Below are 23,542 nucleotides of genomic sequence, written 5' to 3'. Positions count from 1 at the left end.
CTCTGATACAAGTAAAAGTCAGGAATTCAAAATTGTACTGAAGTACAGTACTTGAGTAAATGTACTTTGTTACTTTCCACCACCATTGCCTGTGTCATTGTGTTTGTCATTGTCTAGGCTCTGGCGCCTGCTAAAATAAAACTAGTCCTGAACAGCTAATTCCAAACTAATGCCAATGTGGAGTGTGCATACATCGCCTACATTCAGTCTGACTCATGCTTTACGTATAGCAATAATGTCTTTATTAATCCACTGTAGCTGGATTCATTAATCCAAGTTTTGCTGCCTGATGCAACCAAGTTCGCCGGACAGACAGCAACACGAGTTTTGTTCTTAAATAAGCAACAAATAGGCTAATTAAGTTTGGGAGTGCAAACATTGCTGTTGTCGGCATGGTGAATTTAATCAGTACATTTTTACTTGGGACTGGCTACTCTGACATGTAAACACAAGCAAAGAAGTAAACAACTCAGACCTTTTATAATTATGTCTCCCAGTGTTGTGAGACAGAAGAAGCCCAAGTGGTTATGACTTTCTCTTTTGCCATGAACGTGTTCCTTTTCAGAGCTTGTTTTGACTGTTCCTCGCAGCCTTCCAAAGCCAGGGGGATGGTGTCACCTCTGTGTGAGCCTTCCTGTTTGGACGCTGATGTCAGGGAACAGGACAGACTGGACGGAAACTTTGATGACAGAACTCTGGTGACCCCAGTAAACCTCAAAGCTGCAGGGCCTGATCCCTCCCGACACCACCTGACCGTGTCTGAGAGAGAGTGAGAGAGAGGCACACCTCGATCCCCACACACATTGTTTTCAACTATATTTCTTGTTTTATAAAAAAAATCGTCTGTTTAACTGAAGCGAAAAACACGGGTTGTTTGAGAATGCCCAGTTGAGTGAGCTTGTGGGGCTGGGGGTGTCATTGCAAAGGCATGGCCGATCCCCAGTTTTAAGGAGAGGCAGAGTTGAGTGTGTTCTTGGAGGATGTGAGGCAGGAAATGCCAAAAGCACATCTGGAACTCTTACATTCAGGAAGTCTATGCGTGACAGCAACAGAAGCCTTCAGAGAACTGGCCTAGCTCGCCTGCTTATAGCAATTCACGCATTTCATGCTCGTTAGACCAGTTGATTATCAGCCTTTTAATTTCATAGATATTCAAAAAGATACATACAGTATACCGGTATGCATTATAGACCGCATCCATTTTATGAATTCTGACTTTTTGTTTTTAATCACTGGAACACCAATCTAAACGGTTACTTAACAGCTGTATATTTAACTCTGTGTACAAATTGTTCCTTTGCACTCGGAGAACCAGTGTGTTGACTGACTTCTAAGAGCTGCACCTAAGTGTGAGTGATTATTGGGTCCAATATACCACAGTATTCTGGGTTTTACACACACACACACACACACACACACACACACACACACACACACACACACACACACACCCACCCCACAAGATGTGTTGGTGTTTCTTGCTCAGTTACAGATATTTATAATCAATGCCTCATTTTGGGGACATTTTTAAACTTTAAAAAATTGAATATGTACTGTTTTATTTTACATCCATTCTTATGGTTTGTCTGTTGTACTTGGAGACTCCCTCAAAAACAAGATGATGCATCTCAAGGGGTCCATCCTCTAGGAGAATGTAAAAAATAAAATACAGCATATAACTGGATGAAGTATTACATTGATTGACTGGACAGAATATTTCTCACAAATTCAGCTGTTGGTTTCAATTCTGTGGTTTAAACAACAGATGGTGCTGTTGTGTAGCTGTCCTACTAAACTAAACCCTCGTGCCTATTGTGAAATCATGATGCTGTGCAAGGAACATCCAGTCATAAACTGTCAACTCATAAACCCCATGACACCAACAACAGTCTTTAATCTTAATGTATAGGCTATATTATGATGATATTATGTACTTTGTTTAGAATGTCCCTTAGCCTATAACTAAGTAGTAAAAACCATTTGATGGCCAATTCATTATGATGATGGCATACATAGATAAACAAATGGGCCTACTACATAATGAAATCATTTTTGTGGACACGTCACAGAACCTTCCATTTATTTCCCCAGCAACCTTTGACTCAGCGAGAGTCTCAGACAAAACCCTTTCAAGGTGCGCACCTGCAAGCAAGGCAAGGGGGCGGTTTGGACTTCAAAGTAACCCATGCATGATGCACCCATCCCGCCCTGTGCCGTCCCAACAACACACTGAGCACAAGCAAACACACACGAACACACACATTTCCAGGACAGCAATTTTAACCCGGCTCGCTCGCTCGGCTGACGTAAGAGGTGGGTCCGGGTCGCCATGGAAACCAATTGGCAACCAAGTGTGGAACGGAGCTCCGCGCAGGCCCCGCCCCCTGTCCAAATACCCCCATGGCTCTGACGTCAATGCACGTCAGCCAGAAGAACACGATGCTTCGCTCTCTCTCTCTCGCTGGGGTTGCCATGCCCGCTTATGATAAGCATCTTTGGGCTTGTTTTTATTGAAAGTTGATTGCTATTAGCAAACACTTATTTGGGCTTATTTCTAAATGTTTTAATTATTTAAACCAGTGGGTTTCAAATATTTTCCTGTCATTTCATGGTGGAACCCCCGAATTAATATGTAGTGCTATTCGTCCCAAAAATAAATGCCAGATTTGTGTTAGAAGAATGTGTCGAAAAGTCTTCCAAATATTCTACATTATTTTTTTGGAAAATAGACGGGTTCAAAAGTGCTCACAAATCTCTTCTTTTGGGCTTGTTTTCCTCTAAAAAAATCTGGCAACTTTGTCTCTCTCGCTCTCTCTCTCCCTCTCTCTCTTTTGCAAGTCAACTCGTGTGTGCTGTGTGCTTGCTGCCTGGCCGCCGCTGCTACTGTGTGGACAGACAGACCAGATAGAGAGAGAGAGGCACCTTTATTATAGAGCCAGGGCTGAAATATTATCGCTCCATTGTATTCGCCGAGAGCGACGAGGAGAGGAACGTGGCGTGCCGTACTGAGTGACCCCCCCTCCCAGAGGCGTTATTATTTATTATAGCAGCAATAATGGTCCGGTTTCGGTTCGTAACGTATCGCTGAGGCGATATTCGATAGAGGGACACAGAGAGAGAGGAGAGAAGGGGGTCCAATTAACCGGGCACAAGCGCATAAGAACTTTGTCTGTTTGTTTTAATGGACACACATTTTGTTTTGCTTTCCTCCTCCTCCTCGGCGGCGTTGTTGTGTGAGTGTGTACCACCGGCAGCAGCGGAGGACAGTGGACGCTGTCAGCCGCCACCGACGCTGCTGCTGCTGCTATCCGACCACCACCGCCACCCCTAACAGCCCCGTCCAGAACGGAACGGAACAGCATGGTCATGGCTGCTGACAGCAGCCTCCAGAAACAGGCGCTCATGCAGCAGCAGCAGCAGCAGGTCCCCATCGCCGGCCGGCCCGCCGGTGGTCCGGTCCGCGTGGGCTTCTACGACATCGAGCGCACCCTGGGCAAGGGCAACTTCGCCGTGGTCAAGCTGGCGCGACACCGCATCACCAAGACCGAGGTGAGTCGGCATGTTGTGCCCCGGGGGGTTGGCTGGCTAGTCACCCCCCACCTCCTCCTACTGTAACCTGTCCCTGGAGGTCCTATAGCTGTCTGGAGCCACCACAGCCAACCCAAACCCAAGGCAGTTAGCCTCGGAACAGCTAACTTTAGCCTGAGCGTTTGTTTGTACTCCTCTGCCGGTGTCGCTGGCCGAAAAAAAAAGATCTGACTTGGCCCCTTTTTGTCGGCTAGCAAGTACAGTGACAGTGACACCCTCTTTGCACACATATAAAGTAATAGCCTCATAGTAATGCATGTTTGGCTCCATGTGTGCTACCTTACAGCCACTACTACTACTGTCCAAAAGAGTTACATAACTTTGTGTGCAAAATAACTTGACACCGCAAAAAATGCCCCACCACAGCTTGAGATAGACGGACACAAAAGTAGTTTATCTTCTTCGTGTGTGTGTGTGAGTGAGTGTGTGTGTGTGTGTGTGTGTGTGTGTGTGTGTGTGCGCGCGCGACTGCGTGCGTGCGTGCGACATTACAATGGCAACATTTGTAGACAGTCAGACATAGATAGACACATAATAACTATGATGGGTGAATTAACTACAGCTAGGGTCACAGACAGTGTTTCCATTTTCAACCATTATGCTGCTGGTTGTTTGGGTTGCTTTGCATGCCTGCTGGTGCATGATGAAGGCTAATCAGGTTATGCACTGTCTGCGAGGTTCACCTCAACTTAATCATCATATAGTCGTTATTAGTAAAAAAGGTTTAGCAGGTTTTAAACCCCCGTGAAATGTAATGCACAGACTGTACCCAGTGTACCCACTGTTCTTTTTTTCACCACACACACGTCACCGTGCAATGGTACGAGACTACGAAGCCAGACAAGACGGTGTTAGTGTGTACGGTGTAAACAACCCTGTATCTGGGGCATGCATGCATGCAGCATGGGTCGGTGGTCCTGTTATGTAATGCAAATAATGATGTGCTTTGGTCGCTAGCTGCTGCTTCTTCTAATGCCAGGCCTGCTGTGACAGAGAGACACTCGGGCTAGGCCATTCAATTGGCACCATACAGACCAAGCTTGTGTTTGCCTGCATGCATGGCTGGTCAATGTAACACCAGTTGAACCACTGGGGAGGAGTGATCCACTGGGGACTGGACTGGGCTGCTGCTCTGGAGAAAAAGGGACGAGTTTGTGAAACAAACTGCATCCTCGTGCACAAGCACAAAAGAGTTGATTTGATGAAAACAGAGCTGTCTTGCAGCAGATGTGTGTGTAACAGACACGTTATTTTTCTCTTGCACCCCTTCTTCTGCAAAACGACAACAGCGTCCCTGAATTCCACACAGAGAAGGGTCTTCTCAGGTCCGTCCTAGGTCTTTCTCTGTTCTAGTCTGGTACCGTTCGGTGCCATGCCATGACTTACCCTGCTGTAATAGCAGAAACACAGGGATACACAGTCGGTGTCAGCGCGCTCAAACCATGTGTGAAACGGTTGTTCTGGAATCAGTGACGTGTGTGCGCGCGCACTCACATTTCTGTCGTGTACATGCATATATGAGAGGGACAGATGTTCAGGGGGGGTTGGTCTTTGCAGCACAAACAACCCTTTTGCTTGATCATATAATCGGTTGTGTGCCGTGTCATGTGCCGCAAATAGCAGATCTACAAAGATGTGAGCTTGTAGAGCTGCTTTTATGTGCTGCGACGACGCAGTACATAAATCAGGCTTTTGACTGAGGCCTGTGTTTGACCGCTGCCCAGTGTGAGGAGACACGCTTGTTCTTACATCATCCAGACTAATGGCTAACTAGCTCTCCGATAAGTCCTTTATGGTTGAATGGTGTGTGTGAAGCAAGCCTGGCCCAGCAGCAGCCAGGGATAATGGTGATGTTCACTTCATTTGCAATTCCACTGTAGGTAGAGGTCACTCAGGACAGCAGCTACGCATAGCGTTGGTCAGACGGACTACTCGCTGAGCCCCATGCCAGCAGGTCCAACAACCTGTGTGTTACAATGAACTGACCACGCCGTCAAACCTAATGTTACACCATCTGCCTTATGTGTCATTCAGAGATTTGGCCTAGGCCCTATAGTGTAAGCTGTGAGTAGCTGTAATGAATAGGCCTACACCTAGATTAATCACACTTGGTACTGCAGGCTCGAGATGTGTGTGTGTGTGTGTATGCAACCTTTTTTGCATGTGTATACTAGAGCACACCAACGTGTGTATTTGACTCTGTACAGGCAATAATGCCGACGTCCAGGTGTTTTTTTTTGTAATCGCTGTCATGACCCCTCTATTTTGGGCATGTCATTATAGGTGTATTTAATTTACTTGTTCATTGTGAAATGTTATTTTTTCATAAATACGTGTCATACAGTATATATGTATTTTATGTTGCCTGTTTGGTTATGATGTTCTCGAACAGAAACTTTAAACCAAATCATATTTCAAATTGATTTCAAAATTCTATATATTCTTTATATCGATATCGATCTACTGTGGTTTTTAAAGTGGGGTAGCCTATAGGGACCATCAAGGTTCCTTGAGGGGGTTCCAATGTCCAAATGGACTGTTACAGGGCTACAGGCCTGAGTGTGCAAATGGAACGCTCCTTACGGGTCCATTTGGTTCCATTTGTACAGAGTTATGGGGCGGGTCCTTGAAATTATGAAGTGTTGCATGTGAGAACAAGCTATCCACCTCTTAAAGGTGTGTGTGTTGTACTAACAGTCCAGACTTTAGATGAAAGCCAATCTCCTCCTAGCAATCTGCTTGGAAGAGATAACAAACCAGTCTGATCATGGGGGTTAAAGACCCAGTGACATTCAGAGAAAGTTCTGATTAGCTATTATTGTGATGACGTCACGCAGCAGTCTGGGGAATATTTTATATCGTATTTACCCCTACTGTATTGATATGGCTTTGCCCACCATGTCCCTGCCTAACTTGACAAACTTGATTTCATATCGCCCACCAAATCTCTTAGTTACATCAATATCGTTCAGTATTGGTTTTGTTTATGCTTATTAGTTGAAATGATAAAAATCGATGTGGTGAATTTACCACCCCCGGATGACTGCCGCTGACTGCCCGGTTGAATTTCTATATTCGATGGAAATTCATCATTTTTACTGCCATATTTAGCCAGTACGAATGCAAATGTTCCAGCCAAGTGAGTGCTCAGTGCACCCCGTTTATGTCCCGCGTGCGTTTTCAGACCGTTTTCACTCAGACCACGTGTTGTAAAGTGTCATAATTATATTTTCGGGGCGTGTCATAGGGAACCGTTAAGAGAGTACAGCTGAGCTCATAGTTGGTGTCTGTGTTTGTCACTCTTTTGACATGTCTCTCTCTCAGCAGAGCACAGCAGAGAGAGATATGGGCCGTTTACACTCACAGCTGTTTCTCAACACTGTCTGCAACTTTTCCGACCTCATTATTAAGTTATTACATAATAAGCTAAATTACTTGTTTAATTGTCTCGCCGCCTTGCTTGACCTTGTTGCCCTCCTCACCTCAGTGCATAATGTACTGTCTGTGTGCATGCGTTTTTGTCTACGGAGAGACGAGTGATTCTCATGATTATGAAAATACAATGTTGTGGAGTGTGGACTGTGGATCTACAGTAATCCATCTAGGCCAGGTGGGGATTACTGTCAAATCGTTTCCACATCAAGTAGCCCCCCCCCCCCCCCCCCCCCCCCCACATATATATATATTATGGTATATAAAATTGCCATAATAGGCATCTAAAAGCGTCCATTGCGTCAGAGCTTGTAGATCGGCTATTTCTGCCAAATGGTCTCGTTTCGATATTTTTGATGCATGTTCACAGTGCATGTTCACCTATACTTTGATGATTGCCTATTTCTGGCATAATGTCCGTCATGACATGCCCCTGAATCAGGATTCTGGGGTTCATGTTGTAATAAATGGTTAGTTTAGTATGCAGCTTGCACACAGTTAATACATAATCGTTTTTTGGTTTTGTAACATTGTAGGGAAGAAAACCTAATAAATATTTTATTGTTAATTTCAACTGGATATACTAGAGTGAATATGCCTAACTGGGGGGAAAACTACCTATTATTTTATTATTCTTAGGGAGGAACCAAGCCAGACTGGAGAGTCGAGACGCCACTTTGTAAACCACAGATTGATTCTAGTGAAGACCGCACTGTAAGTGTGGTCCGGGGAACCCCAGGCCTGAGGGGTGAGGGTGTTCCTAGGGGTCCCCATCAAAGTGAGGAACAGTTTAATTTCGCTCTTGAGGTCGTTTCAGATGGTAAGTGGCTGACTAGGTAATTCATTCGCCTTGGTAATTCATTTTCCAATGAGAGGCAGGCAATTATTTAATTGGACACGCGGATAAGTTAAGTGCCATTGACGCAAGCGGGCGCGGTCCCGTGAAATTGACGCGCACACTCCCGCGGGCGGCTAGAGCTGGATTGTGGTCAGCTAGAACGCCTGCATCACCCGCTCCCCGTCTGAAACTGACTTTAGCCGGTGATGATAGTGAAATAAAAATAAAAACTGTTTTTGATGAGGGCCCCTGGGAATAGCCTCTTTAGGTGGTTAACTTCTAGGTGCTGGAAGTTGACCTCAAATCATGATCTTGTTTTAGATGGTCAGTTTGTTGTTCCCCTACCCCAGAATACGGTTGCCAGGGTTCAACCCAATGAGAGAATGTAGGGGAGAGTCCAGGGGGTCCCACATCAGATGAACCATTTTAACCCTACATGCATTGCACACACACTCTACATACACAATATTCTCATATTGAGGTCCGTGGTCGAAATAGAACCTTAATTTGGAGGTCCTTGATATGAACATGTTTGGAGAACCACTGCTGTGTAGATTACACAGGAGAGAGAGAGAGAGAGAGAGAGAGAGGGAGGCCTCGCTGAACTGTGGTCTCTCTCTCAATGCTTGTTGTTTACTCGTCCGGGGTTTGGCTTGCAGACGTTTGGAACACTTCAAGTCCTACTGATGAAATGTTGTTTATGAGACAGCCGGAGAGTGGAGACGAGGACGTGGCTATTGCTTGTTACTAACCGGACACCATTAATCAAAGCCCATGAGGGCTAAAGGTGTGTGTGTGTGTGTGTGTGTGTGTGTGTGACGTGTGTATAATCAACCAAGCTTTGCATGTGCATAGCCCAGTAGTTTTCAATGTGCTGCAACAATGTTTTCTCACTCAACAGTAAACAAACCGGATGCATGCGTTTGGTCCATAGACTGTAAAAAATATGGACAAAGCGTTCCGCAGGTCTAACATGAACGTAAAATGAAGCCTGTCAGTCCTTGCAATGGAAGTCGCCATCTTTCTAGATCCGTTTGGGCCCAGCTGGCCCATTGGCTGGCCCAGACAACGAGGCGGGACTTCCCCCCATTCTTCTTCGTTGGTTTTTATTTTGACTCGAGTGGGTGGGGGATCCCGTTCATAGACTGTAACGGTAGCCACGCCCCTCAGAACATGCGCGACTTTATGGTCATTATTTCTATAAATGGGACCATAATTTTCCAAAAAGAATATTATAACATTAGAAATGAGACTTTAAACTAGTGACTGGAAGCAAAAAGTATTCATGACCATGTTTATTAAGGTAAAACAGTCTAGGTGAAGTTGGGCCCAAATACATGGACTTCTATGGGGCTATGGGTTTTTTTGAGCCCAATGACAGCGCCACAACAGGCCATTATATGAACTTTCATTTCCTTAGTGGCTTCACAAAATATCTGTCTGACTGCCCCCCTGGTTTGGTCCAACATTCTAACAGTCCTACAGTCATGAGTCCGACACCCAACCCTATACCTAACCTCACAGCCCTGTGGCTTCCTGTTCCTGTTCCTGTAAGTTGTACAACAGTTAGATGTAACCCGCCATGGGTTTGTTTTAACCTGCTCCGTGACCGGTTAGAAGTTAACCTTTGGCCAGGTTAGTTGTATTGGTTGCGCATTTCGGAAGTGTCGGTGTTGTCAGACTAATGCCTGTCGGACTGTTGGTATGTCTAACAAACATTATGCACCCCTAACAAACCAACATGCAGTATTCAGTATGTGTAGTATTCTTCAGGGTTCTAAAAGGACAATTTAGGAGCCTTTTTAACCCATTTAGGACTGAGGCCGGTTTTTGCTATATACTAGTAGTAGCAACACCCCAAATGGGGTTCCCATCCTGACTGGGTTAATACTGCTAAAATAATCAAAGTAACTAGTAGTAATAAGGCCACTACATCAAAACTTACCAAGAAACTATACTATAAAAAAATCATCAAATGTTGGCCAAATGATCACCTAAGACAAGAGGTAAAACAAAATCTATCTATGGTACTGAGTCAAACAAAAATGTATTGCCTCAATTTCTACATGATTGCTCGCATATGATTATTTTAGGGTGGTCGCGGCATGAAAAGTTCAAGAACCACTGATTCTATGATGTGTGTGTGTGTGTGTGTGTGTGTGTGCGTGTGTGGCATGAGAGTTTATGAGTAGTGTGTGTGTGCGCACATTATGCGTGTTATGGCCCTGTGCCCACTGCCCATGCATGCAGGCACGTACATCACTTGATGGGATTTCCATGTGTGTGGATAAACTTGGTGGCGTGTCACCTTGGAGTGTGTGTGTGTGTGTGCGTGCCTGTGAAGTGAGGCATGTGTTTGTCTTCGTTGTGCCTTCACTCCATGCTTAATGACTCTAACCTTAAGGTTGTTTACCAGTTCTCATAAACGATCATATAAGCACTATAATCTGAGCATACACACACACACACACACACACACACACACACACACACACACACACACACACACACACACACACACACACACACACACACACACACACACACAGACATTACTTTGGTGTTTTCCAGAATATTATCTCATTGCACTGTGCAGTGTTCTACCATGGTGGCTAAGTTAACCCAAATTAGCAGCAAAGTCAAATCATGGTTTTGTTTATTGTCTCCTCAGAGACATTCATCTTCGCAGGCTGTTCCAACAGGAAAAAAATCATGGCACATAACAACATAACACCAAGACAATACATGACGTCCCCAGTGTACACACGGCAAAAATCATCCTATTGTTAATGCCGCAATGGCTGAAGGGACTGAACTTCTGCTAAAACAAACATTTAGCCTTCTGTCTCTTCGTCCAGCTGGCATGAGTCATGAAGTGGGGATAGGCGATCAGTGTCATTTGCTGTTGTGAGTGCTTAATGTGTGTCACGGGCTGTCACCATTACACATTTAAGTTGGCCATTAATTGTCACACAAATAATTGCGATTTAATTGACTTTTTGGCATTGGACATTGGAACATTTAATATGAATAGAAAATGTCTGTTTGCCTTTTAGACTTCGTAATGAAAATGTGCACAGGGCAATACCGAGAAATGACTGGCATTGTATGAATGTTCTACTTTAAAAACACAATCGACATGGGAACGATTATGACGATCATGTCAAAGATAATTGGCGATTATCTCAAATAATTGTGATGAGACGATTTATGTAACAATTGTGGCCGCCCTAAACGTGCGACGGCCTTTGTTCATATCAGTGGTTGTTTCTCGCAATTAGCGGCCACAGCGACGCGGCGTAATGAGGCCGCGGTCAGAGATGCAGAGAATGTAGAGCTCATTAGTGTCTTTCCGTCGTGCAGGTGGCCATTAAGATCATTGACAAGACGCAGCTGGACGCCGTCAACCTGGAGAAGATCTACAGAGAGGTGCAGATCATGAAGATGCTGGACCATCCACACATCATTAAGCTCTACCAGGTGAGCCACTGGCCCCTTTCTCTTATCCCATTTTGACCCGAGATCAGATTCTAAAAATGTTCTTCTACGTGCTGACAGTTTTCTGGATTCAGTTTTTATGTCGGTGGTTCTTCGCTTTTTCAAAAATAGCTAAAGCATAACATAATGCTAACACCTAAAGGGGTTCCCGCCGAAAATGGGTTAAATACCCAGTGGTGGAAAAAGTACATGTTTTACTTAAGTAAAAGTATCAATACTGCAATTAGGGATGTCCTGATCACATTATTTTGCACCCGATCCGATTCCGATCATTTGATTTCTGCCGATACCGAGCTTTCCCTGATACGATATTTATATTTTTATAGAACACTTCTGCCATATCACAATAGTACAATATCCAAAATCACAGACTATATCCAGTCTAATATCATGATATAATTTGTGGACCCCAGGAAGAGCTTCTACTAAGGTAGTAGCTAATGGGGATCCAATTAAACAATAGATATGGATATAATATTTATACTAGGGATGTCCCGATCACGTTTTGTTGCTCCTGATCCGATTCCAATCATTTGAAAATGGCGTGATTGGCCCCGACCACGTGATTGGATCGGGACAACGCACTGTAGAACTGAGTAGTTCTACATTGCAGTTATGGTTGTCCGGATTATCCGCAATTGAAGATTTACCTGAGTAAAAGTTCAAAAGTATTGGTTTCAAAATGTACTTTTAGTACCAAAAGTACTCATTGTGCAGAGTGTCCATTTTCACAAGTTTTCAAATGTTGAAACTGTATAAAAATCATTTGAAAATAGCAGATCTACATGACGCATTGTGAGCTTGTAGATCGGCTAATATACAGTAGGGCTGAATATGTTAATGTATGGTTTGTAATAATAATCAAAATCTACAAAGTAACTAATAACTAAAGCTTTCATATAATGATAGTGGAGTAAAAGTACATTATTCTCCTCTGAGAAAAGTAGAAGTAAAAGTAATGCAAATTTGAAATACCCCAGTAAAGTAAAAGTACCTGAAAATGTACTTAAGTACAGTACTTGAGTAAATGTACTTAGATACTTTTCACCAGAGCCATAGAGTAAGACAGAGTTACGACATTGAGGAGGCAAAACAGCCTGCAGTCCATCATTATCCTCTCTTTGAGATTATTCTGTTTATTCTTTTCAATTAATACAAAGAAATTTAGTTGTATTTTCTTTTTTTTTTAAATATCAATGGATTGATAACTGGGTCGATCGGTTCTGGCACCATTTAGGCACCGGCTCCGTTTAACCCATTGAGACAGACCTGAGACCAGATTCTACAAACGTCTTTTAAAGTTTCATGAAAAACCTATGTTTCTATGTCAGTGGTTCTCAAACTACTCCATGTCAAGAAGCCCAGGCCAGAATGATATGTATTTGGCCTGCCGAACACCATCTGAAAATATGTTGTTCCAGGGACCCCCAGAAGCAAAGATATGAGCTAAAACATTTGCACACTTCTTTTTTTTTCTCCATTAAGGTAGAAGGATGTGCACTTTTTTTTGTGAGTGCAGAATGATGATCACTTTTTTCAGTAGCAGATCGATGAGCTTGTAGATCTGCTACTTTTGATGCTTGTGTGTGTCGACATACAGTAGACTGCCTATTTCCTAAGTGACGACATACCACGGATATCACCTTTGTTCAGCATTGCGGTAGTGGTGGAGTATCCCTGTCCAAAAGCTGCAGCGTCGGCAGCCTCAAGTAGCTGACATCGCTGTTGCCACCTAAACGCCAGATCATCTGCCACTAAAACAGTCATTTCACCACTTACTGAGTGAAATTATTAGGCGAGGCAAAGTTTATTTGCATGGCACATTTCAACATAATTACGTCTGGTCACTGAACTTAACAATGCAGTGGAGCAGGATTTATCCAGCTTCCCCTTGTGCACATCCCCAGGCACAATGCCAGTGTGGCTGCTGAGCTGTCATCGGCCCGTCAAGATACCATCTTTGGACACCATCCTAGTCATTTTAATATTGAGTATCTGCCCATGTCAAGCCATGATCAGATATTAAACCCATTAAAACCGGGAAAGCAGTGCCATTTTAGATTTTAGCTATATATAGCAACATTTTAGGATTTAGAATAGTAGTTCTCACAGCTTGTACATCGCCTATTCTTTAAAAAAAAGAAATCCTTTGAATATATTTTTGAACACAAAAATCTTCTCTTCTGCGGGTCCCTGGAACAAATGTGTATAATTTTGGGGGTCCATGGCACGAAAGAGTTTGTAGATCTACTGATTTATAATCCTGGTCACTAAACTGCCTCCCCCTGGCCAGCCAGGGCGCCTGATGGATGGGAAAGGAACTGGTTGGAATAACGTGTTCCTTCCACGCGCTACGTCCAACCAGGGAAACTCCCCCTGTCAGGTGTAAAGGAGCAACTTGGACACTCAGGCATGAAGGAAGCATGAGTTCAAGTCCGTTGCTCTCCCCTTGTCCCCCATATATGGGGACTAGGTTGGTGGAGGGTGTGTAGAGCCCAGGATCACATTAGATGATTGACACAGGGGTGAAAAATGGGTTACAAAATCGTGGGATAAAAAATATATATATTAAGATCTACTGATTTATAGCTTGTTGAATCGGAAACATTTCTCATTTGAAGCACCCCCATCATTAGTCCATAATTGCCCCCAATTGATTGCGGGCGTTATGTCTCGGACCCCATGCAGATCTATACTCTACTAAAATCATAGTGTTTATTTAACTGAACAATGGTTCAGTTTGTAAACCCTTGAGTTACAGATCCAAAGGGGTTGGACCCCAGGTTTAGAAACGGTGTTCTCTAGATCAATGGTTACTTTTGCCACAAGACCCTTGGATCTCCATATAATGTTGTCAGTCCATCATGTCAGTCTTACATCATCAAACCCTCTACACTCAAGATACACTATATACAGTATGGCCATGAACCGTGGTAATACCTGTTTTTCATTGTGCATTTTTGGGTCAAAGTTGATCCCATGCCAAAGCGACAGCACTCGCCCAGCAGTCTGCCGTCACCCAGGCGGATGTGTGCAGTTTATGACAGTTTATATCGGGAAAACTCACATTTTCAATCTCCCAACCCATGTTATTTTCAAAACTGCTGTCTTGTGTCAGTCATGTTCCGTACAAAGGTTTGCAGCTACTGCCAGGACAGACCTTGTTCCTTGTTTTGCATACATTATGGTTGGAAAAGTATAGGAAAATGAGGTGTAGACTTTGGGTCAACATACAAAACCGTAAATAGATGTCTTTCTATCTACCTACAAATTAAGTTTAATAATTAAAGGTAGAGTAAGTGATTTCACTCAAAAAACCTTAGGTTTCGTTTTTGGCTGTGGGACCTAAGCCTTCGTCCAATCAGGATAGAGAGTCAAAAACGAAACCTATGGTTTTTTGACCCCCAGGGGTTAACTGGGGACAGGGAGGAACTCCTTATAAAGTTATATGGTCAGCACACTCTATAGAGGATTATCACAACAAAACAAAAAAATAAGTGATATTTGATATTTGATGTGTCCTTAGGTATGTTTAGGGTACCAACAGGGGGCGCTGTTGCACTCTGAGTGGGTAATTAGATGGTACGTATCAATAATTGTCACGTTATGGATACTCTTTTAATTTAAATCTTTCCACAAGAGTGGTTGTCGCAAAAAAATATTTTATTTATTTTTAATAAATATTGGTTTATTTTAGCCCGTAAATGTTTTTGAAATGTACGAGATCAAAAAGAATCCCATTCACCTCAAATTGCTCTTTTATATTATCAACCATTATGCAAGTGTTAGATGCACCTGGGGGATAAACATTGGATGGATTTCACGGCACTTCAAGGAATTAATTTGTACCTGCCGCTGTGACCACCTCGGCACAGCAGACAGACCGAGAAGAGAAGCTCGCACTGACTCCTCTGGATTTGTGCTCATTAAAAGATACTGTGACCAAGGACTAAAAGACTAGAGCCTGACTAGAATTTTGAATCAGATGCCGTTCTTGATTTTTTTAGATATCCAGAGCACCGATTTACTAGGGGTGTAGCGATACAGTAGTTGTATCGATTTTGAATTCCAACAATGCAACTACATTGATAATGGTATTGAATTCCAACAATGCAACTACATTGATAATGGTAACGCATTTTGAGTGGTGCAACCATAGGGTGCAGCCACTCCAATGCCCAGCTTTGTCTGTCCCTGGCTGTGTCCTTAGGTATGTTTAGGGTACCAACAGGGGGCGCTGTTGCACCACTCACTTCAGACTGGTCTGATATTTTTATTCATATCGACTGAAATTTGTTTTGCCATGTAAATAATCAAAACACATAAAACCCACCAGCTTTGGCTATATTGGTCAAAATGCTGTTGTAATCCAGTGTTTGTCAATGTGGATTAACGATCAATGTCGGAAATGGCAAAAGGAGCAGATCTAAAAACGCATGGGTTGGCACCACGTTTCAAGCTGGATCTGCTACCTTTGGTCGTCCGTGTGGCGCTGTAGTATGATCAAGTAGGGGCCTTAATGTACGAAGAATACACAAGTTAAAATATGGAGATAAGGGGTTTCTGCCCGACAGCAAACTGGGGCATCCTTGAAATTAAAAAAAGGTTGCGATTGAGTGTCTTTAAACATCTGCCCAGATTTTTCCAATCGGTGCAAAAAATAACCCCCCAAAAAAAGATGTAGCGCTTGTACAGTAAGGTCTCGTCAGTGGAAGTGAAAATGGCGTTTGGGCCAGCTTTCTGCTGTGTGATGATTGTGATCATCATCATCATGTTCGTGGATCATTATTTCCAGCAGCCATTATTCCCAAAACACCACAGGTCAATAAGTCACTTCCTTTTCTGACCTTATTCTAGACAGAGGGGGGCCCAATGGGGAAGCCCTACGGTTCCACACACAAGGGTAGAGGCCCCTGCTACTACTCACACATTAGTATTACATCTATACAAGGGTAGAGGCCCCTGCTACTACTCACACATTATTATTACATCTATACAAGCCAAAACATTTCAATACTGTAAAAGGTCATTACACACCACAAGCGACGTGGATAAACCATACGGAAATGCCGTCATGACTATTTCACACTCACAGTCAGACTTTTATTTTGATGATGCCTGCGTTCATACAGGTTGAATGTGGGCCAAAATGTATGGGCGCCACTGGGTGAAGGGGATTAACATCCGTATTGACCCTCTGACCAAAATGTTGAAAGCTGCAGCCCCTCCGGGGTTGTTGCTGTTGTACTGCAACCTCTCCCCCATACGCCCCCCTGGCCTCTTCCTTTAATAGGCTATGGTTGCGGTCAATTTGTATTGGGGCGGGGTTTTTTTGTGAGCTTGTATGCTCGTGAGATTAAATTGATCGGTTTGACTATTGCACCCGTACTTAAAATGGTTAAACAATGATCAATATATATCAATTAAAATAATGCCTTGATCTTCTTTGGTGGCGAGGGGCCATGCTGTCTGCCTCCCTGAGCTAAGCTAACTGTTATCACAATCCCAAGCCATGTTTATGAATGAACTTGTCGCTGACTCTCTGGCATTCCATTGCCACTGCGATACTTTGGTGAGGGGGAAAAAAAAGAACGAAAAGGAATGGCTCATCGGTTATTTTTTGTGTCAACAAGTGAGAAGTTTAACCTTGAGACGTGAGCATGTGTTTGGCTGTTGTCTTTCCTCACATAAAGTGCATGCGGGCACTCTCTGTTCGCAGGCAGCAGATGGAAAACTGATCATGAACAAGCGGTGTGGGATGTTCTAGTGTGTGAACAGAACGTCTAGCTGGCTGTCTGATTCATCCTCTCCTCTCTCTCTCTCTCTGGCCGTGATTATTTCCCCCCCTCCGCATTTAACTGCGTCGGTCTCTACGTGTTTGTGTGTGTTGCGTCTAAATCAGTTCTCATGTTCCTCCTACACAGGCCACGCTCGTTCCAAATAGCGCTTCAGGGCACACCGTGTTTCTTTTTTAAAGTACCATTCAGACACTCTCCGTGAAAGCATTGGCCCTCCTCTGTTCTCTCATGTTGAGGCCATATTTAGTGCTTGCGTCATTCATACATTTTATATATAGCATGTTGTTAATGGACAGGTATCGTTTGCCAAAGTGTGACAGTTGTATAATTCAATATTTCGTCCTTATTTTTTTCCCCTCCATTTATTTTATCCACATGAATAACATCCTAATTTTGGGGCAGACTGTTGGGGAAATAGTAGTGAAATTGTAGATCAGTGACATGTGCAAAATGGTCTGGCCGGCTGGGAATCGAACCAGGGACTGGTTAATTATTTATTTATTTTTGTACCAATTGTGTTACCTAACAACTTGGCTATTGGATCACCCCACAGTTGTGTAATCTCTCAAGGACATTGGAATAAACTTCATTCATGGTGTGTTAACACCATCAGGGCCCATGACTTAAATCACCGCCAAGTTCAAGTGCACGGTCATGTGCTCCGTCAAATTAGTGCTATGAAAACTGATCGCATCGCTCTACAGCCTATAGGCGCTTGTTGACGATGGATATTAATGGATTAAATAGGCCCGGGCCCTCAAGGCGGTTAAATAAGTTTTCTTTAAAACCTTGACTGACTCTACAAATGCCTTCTAAATCAGTAGATGGCACAGTCTGTAACACTGTCTCCTTGGCAGCTAGACGTTCCCGGGTTCGATTCCTGACGGGTTCGATTCAGCGTCCAAACCCTAGGTAGGGTTGGCCCTCTGATCTGAACACTTAACACGGCCCTGATCCAGAAAAGGTTGAGAACAACTGGTGTAGATCTCTCTCTCTCTCTCTCTCTCTCTCTCTCTCTCTCTCTCTCTCTCTCTGTTATTTTCTCTGTGTGTGTTTTGTGTCCCTCAACCCCTTCTTCCTGTTCTTCTCTCTCAGGTGATGGAGACAAAGAACATGCTCTACCTTGTCACGGAGTATGCCAAGAACGGGGAGATCTTCGGTGAGTGCGCTTAATTAAATCGCAAGGTTGATCTGACCTCGGCATCTGAAAAACATAAATGGGCCCACCCACCTGCTTTAATATGAATCCCTCCTCCAGTCCTTTCTAGTTCCAACCACCCACATGCTGTGCGGCGGGCAGTAAAATTGTGTCTAAAGTTTATGAATGGGGACGTTTCAAAGTCTTTAGTCTTTAGGCTACGTGGCTGCAGGATTACTGTGGTGCAACAGCATGGCGACTACTGTACAGGGGACAACACTCACCTCATTGACTCAAAAATGTATTTTTCACAATCTGGATGTTGTCACAAATTATTTCTCTCCCTTTCTTCTGTCTGTCTCTCTCTCTCTCTCTCTCTCTCTCTCCGACAGTCTCTCTATCTCTCTCTCTCTCTCTCACACACTCACACTCACTCTCGCTCGCTCACTCCCTCTTGCTTGTTATCTTAACCTCGGACGGTAAAGGTCACATGGCTGGGTAGAAACCAGAGATCATGCTCAGATGACGCCGCCATCATGCATTTCCAAGACATGCCCAGATCTGTCCCATATTAGCCCTGGCTGACACAGTGTGTCGGTTCATGTGGAATGGTTTCACAGATTATGATTGATCATTTTCTTATAGCGATTGCTTTACATCATGTGTTTTCAACCGGTGGTTTCGAGCGTGTGGATCTGCTACTTTTGTTGCTCTGACGTCCAGACCGCTTCTATACCCTTGGATGATGACTCATTGCAGACATCTTGTGTCAGTTATCATCTGATAATAATAGCTGACACATTTTGATCTTTTGTAATTAGCTGATTATTAGCTATCAGAGTCATTAGCTTTCTGGCAGATTTATGGTTTGATCCACCTTTGTCCTTGTGTCTGCCATGTCAGAGTGAAATATGTAGATGGCTTATCTCTTGCCACCCGTATTGTAAAAGGTTAAATCACTATATTCTGATTAGTAATCATTGCTATAGAGCAGGGGCTTTCAACTGGGGCAATCACGTTAAATATAGGGGCTGAATGTGTCATTGTGGGTTGAAGAAATTGATATTTGAGACGGCGTTATTACCCAGCGACACGTAAAGATGTCCCATGGATAGATGTGGTCTAATGAAGAGATAGAAGACCGTATCAAATATGCTGAAGGTTACACACAAGAACAAAAAAAATGCAAGAATGATGCAACTCCACCCCCCAATCGCAGCGATTCTACCCAAGTACAGGTCTGAATACACCCTTAGCATCAACCTGAGGACCACTGTTGTGTTGGGTGGCGATATGCATCCCATGTGTATACATCCCACTGTTTCTCAACCAATGTTCCATTGAATACTAATACTTTCCTAATAATGACTGAACTAGACATTTTCCCCTCTTGAGATTCTAACTCCCTTTTTCTGTTGAATTTCTTGACTTCCCGACTTGTCAGTAAATTACTACATGGACGGTCATCATAGGTCAGCAGGTTATTCAGTTTAGTGTTTCTCAACTAGTGGAAAGATATATATATATATATTTTTTAAATCAACAAATCCTACATTACTAAATGTATAGTTGGGGACCACATGCAATACCTTCACAGACCACCTGTTGAAAACCCCTGCTATAGAGTGTTTGTTCAATAACAGGAGTCGCTCTGTCTCTCCAACTCTTTAATAAACACAACAGAAAATACATTTTCAAGTAGGTGACCTTTTGTCTGCTAATTTCTTTGTGTTACAATTTTAATTTCACTTGTTACTTGCGCAAGCAGAGCACACAAGTAATGATTAAATCGGCTGCGTATGATCTGTGGCCAATCAGGGATTGGCTGATGACGTAACAAAGTGGGGGTGTGTGTGTGTGTGTGTGTTTTTGGCTGTTGATGGTGATGTAACTAAGGTACATTTCAAGGTTGGTATAAGGTCAATATCGGGTCTAAAGGATTTAGAACAGCATTTGTAATAGATATTAGTTAGTAGCAGCACTTGCGAGCTCTGCTTGTGCACAAGGTGCAAGTTGGCACCTCGGCTCGACAGAGTGCATTTCTAGTTTCTGTATCTTGACTGAGTTCTCTATCCTGATTGGATAAAATTGGTACAGTATCCCGACCATAAAATGCATTTTCTATTTAATAAAAAGATGGGGTGACATGGAGACTCCTGTTACTGAACAAATAGCAATGAGTACTATCACAATATATAACATTTTAACACTTATTTTAACCAAAGAAATCAGTTACCCTACCTTTAAGAAATCACACAATATTCTTCACTACGATTGCACCCTGGACCATTGACGATGAGAGAACCGTCAGTTGGCAGGGAATGAGAATGAATCATAATTATTTTAAGCTTTGATACGTTAAGAGAGGGACCAAAGGTCCTTGAATTTTAAATCATTATGCAGTGGCAAGGGGCAGAGTTCACAGATGTCCTTTTGCTAAATTTGGACCTCAGGGACGAACGGCAACAACAACGCTTGTTGCTGTGTAGGCGCTACTGAATGAGGGTTTTTAAGAGCAACATAAGACCTCAAACGGCATGTGGAGTTGGACTGATCAGTCTGTAAATGGACAAGACGAGAGTTTAAAGCCTGTAGCCAAGGAACCGGCCTTGCATTATCGTACGCCAATTTAAAGGGCTACCACTTTGGTAGAGGTTTCAGTTGTGTAGTTACCTTACCTTGCCATGATGTAACTCCAAACATGGGCACAAAATAAAAAATAATTGCTCCAGTGATTAGAAATTGATGATTAAAAATAATATGCTTCTCATTGACGTACAATGCTGAAAGTATTGAACACATTCTTTCCCAGTAAATATATTTCCAATGATGCTATTCACATGATTTCTTTACCAGACATTGGTATTAACTTAGGAAATCCACACATGTAAAGAAATTACAAAAATAAAGTCCATAAATAATTTTATGTGGTATAAAGTGCAATAGCACAGGAAATAAGTATTGAACACACCAAGAAAAGGCAGTATACTTATTGATTTCATATGGTGCCTTTCCTATGTAATTTGTATGTCTACCTCCTACAGTATCTGTGTGACCCAACATCAGCTGGGCAGTGCAAATTGATAGGCTATAAAAAAACAGCTGTTATGTTATCAATCAGTCACACAAGAAACATCTCATGATGGGTAAAAGCAAAGAGCTCTCTCAAGACATTCGCAACCTGATTGTTGCTCAGCATCAGAATGGAACTGGTTACAGACGTATTTCAAAACATCTGAATGTTCCAGTAAGCACTGTTGGGGCCATTATCCGCAAGTGGAAGAAGCATCACTTCACCATCAACAGGCCGCGTACAGGTGCTCCTCGCAAGACTTCTGACCAGGGAGTGAGAAAGATGATCAGAAGAGTACTCAAAGAGCCAAGGACCACTAGGAAAGGTCTCCAGAAAGACTTGGAGGCAGCAGGTACAAGTGTTGAGAAAACAATAGGCAATGCACTCCACCGCCATGGCCTCTATGGACGCTCTGCACGCAAGACTCCATTTCTCAGGAAAAGGCATGTCGAAGCTCGTTTAAAGTCTGCTAAACAGCATTTGGACAAGCATACTGAATACTGGGAGAATGTTGTCTGGTCAGACGAAACCAAAATTGAACTTTTTGGCTGTCATACTACACACCATGTTTGAAGGAGAAATGGCACTGCGCACCACCCGAATAACACTATACCAACAGTGAAGTTTGGAGGTGGAAACATCATGGCATGGGGTTGTTTCTCATCTCGAGGTACTGGCAGACTTCATGTAATTGAAGGAGCAATGAATGGAGCCATCATTCTTGAGATGAATCTCCTGCCATCCACCAGGATGATGAAGATGAGACGTGGCTGGACCTTCCAGCAGGACAACGATCCAAAGCACAAAGCAAAGGAGACTCTCAAATGGTTTCAGAGGAAGAAAATCAAGGTGTTAGAATGACCCAGTCAGTAGGGCTGCAACGATTCATCGATTCATCGTAATCGAATCGATTATTCAATTAGTTGTCAACTAATTTAGTAATCGATTAATCGGCAACAACTAACTTCTGTTTGCAATTTATCATAGGTGATTTCCATGCACTTAACCATAGTTTTTCCAGTGTTAAGTGTAAGTAAAGTAAAAGAGAAGTGAGCCATCTTCTCTTCCCTTACAATCTGATGATAGTTGCACAGTAGCGACTGCAAAGCAAAATATGACACATAACGATTATAATATCAAGAACAAGAACAATGTTTATTTTTAAATTACCTATGTATTTGAGTTTCAAAGAGTACTGTTCCTTCTAGACTGACACATGTGTAGCTATTCTTTAATCAAATGTATGCAGTCAGAATAAGCCTAAAGACACCATGAGTTGCTTTAATACATTTTTTGTTTGTCTTTTATTTGAATAGCAGCCTAATCATAGCTAAATAAGTGTCATAATCCGATTAATCGTTTAAATAATCGGCAGATGAATCGATTATGAAAATAATCGTTAGTTGCAGCCCTACCAGTCAGTCACCTGACTTAAACCCCATTGGAAATGTGTGGAAAGAACTAAAGAAAAGGGTTCAACAGAGGGCACCAACAAATCTTCGAAATTTAAAGACAATCTGTGTGGTTGAATGGGCCAAAATCACACCTGAGCAGTGTGGGAAATTAGTTACTACATACAAGAAGCGTCTTGAAGCTGTCATTACAAACACAGGCTTCTCCACTAAGTATTAAATCAATTTCAGTTGGCGTGTTCAATACTTTTTTCCTGTGTTATTGCACTTAATTCCACATAATAATTTAATGTTATGATTTCTTTTCATGTGTGGATTACTTGAGTTAATACCAATGTCTGGTATTAAGTTCCATCATGGCAAGGTAATTATTATACAAAAACTCAAACCTCAAAAATGTGGTCTTGTCCTTTTAAGCTTGAAATGTGTTTTGAAGAGTCTTGTAATTAAATTCGACACTGTGAACGGGTTTTTGAACTGGAAGCCCCCCCCCCCCCCCTTGTGATGTAGTGGAGGAAACCCGACCCCAGCGGTGCCGGAGGGAATCCGCGGGTCCTGCAAAAACGCTTCTCGGTTATTTGGAGAGAGATTGAACCCTGAGATAACGAGTATCACTACTTTGTACTGTAGACCTGTTCTGCTCAGGTGTGTGTGTGTGTGTGTGTGTGTGTGTTTGTGTGTCTGCACAGCAGTGCTAGAATAGCAGCTGGGAGGATAAGAAGTTATCTTGATCTGCCATACAGTCAAGTGACGCGTGTGTTCTGT

At 43.0% G+C, this 23,542-nt stretch overlaps 1 protein-coding gene across 3 annotated transcripts in view; it reads left to right on the top strand.

The window, feature by feature from the left end:
* Positions 1 to 2,868: 2,868 nt before the first annotated feature.
* sik2b (salt-inducible kinase 2b) overlaps positions 2,869 to 23,542 on the top strand; it is a 96,673-nt gene continuing 75,999 nt past the window's right edge. For all 3 annotated transcript variants that reach the window (XR_013964559.1, XM_080771414.1, XM_080771413.1), the window contains exons 1-3: positions 2,869 to 3,549; positions 11,222 to 11,338; positions 18,250 to 18,313. Coding sequence is in view for 2 of the 3 variants with exons in the window: in XM_080771414.1 (XP_080627540.1) it covers positions 3,361 to 3,549; positions 11,222 to 11,338; positions 18,250 to 18,313 (370 nt within the window). In the remaining variant the exon portion in view is untranslated. The remainder of the gene's footprint in view (positions 3,550 to 11,221; positions 11,339 to 18,249; positions 18,314 to 23,542) is intronic.

The sequence above is a fragment of the Protomyctophum bolini genome (genome assembly GCF_963924005.1).
Source record: "Protomyctophum bolini genome assembly, chromosome: 9".
Taxonomy (NCBI): Eukaryota; Metazoa; Chordata; class Actinopteri; order Myctophiformes; family Myctophidae; genus Protomyctophum; species Protomyctophum bolini.
The sequence above is the reverse complement of the archived record's forward strand: the minus strand, read 5'-3'. Positions and strand labels throughout refer to the sequence as shown.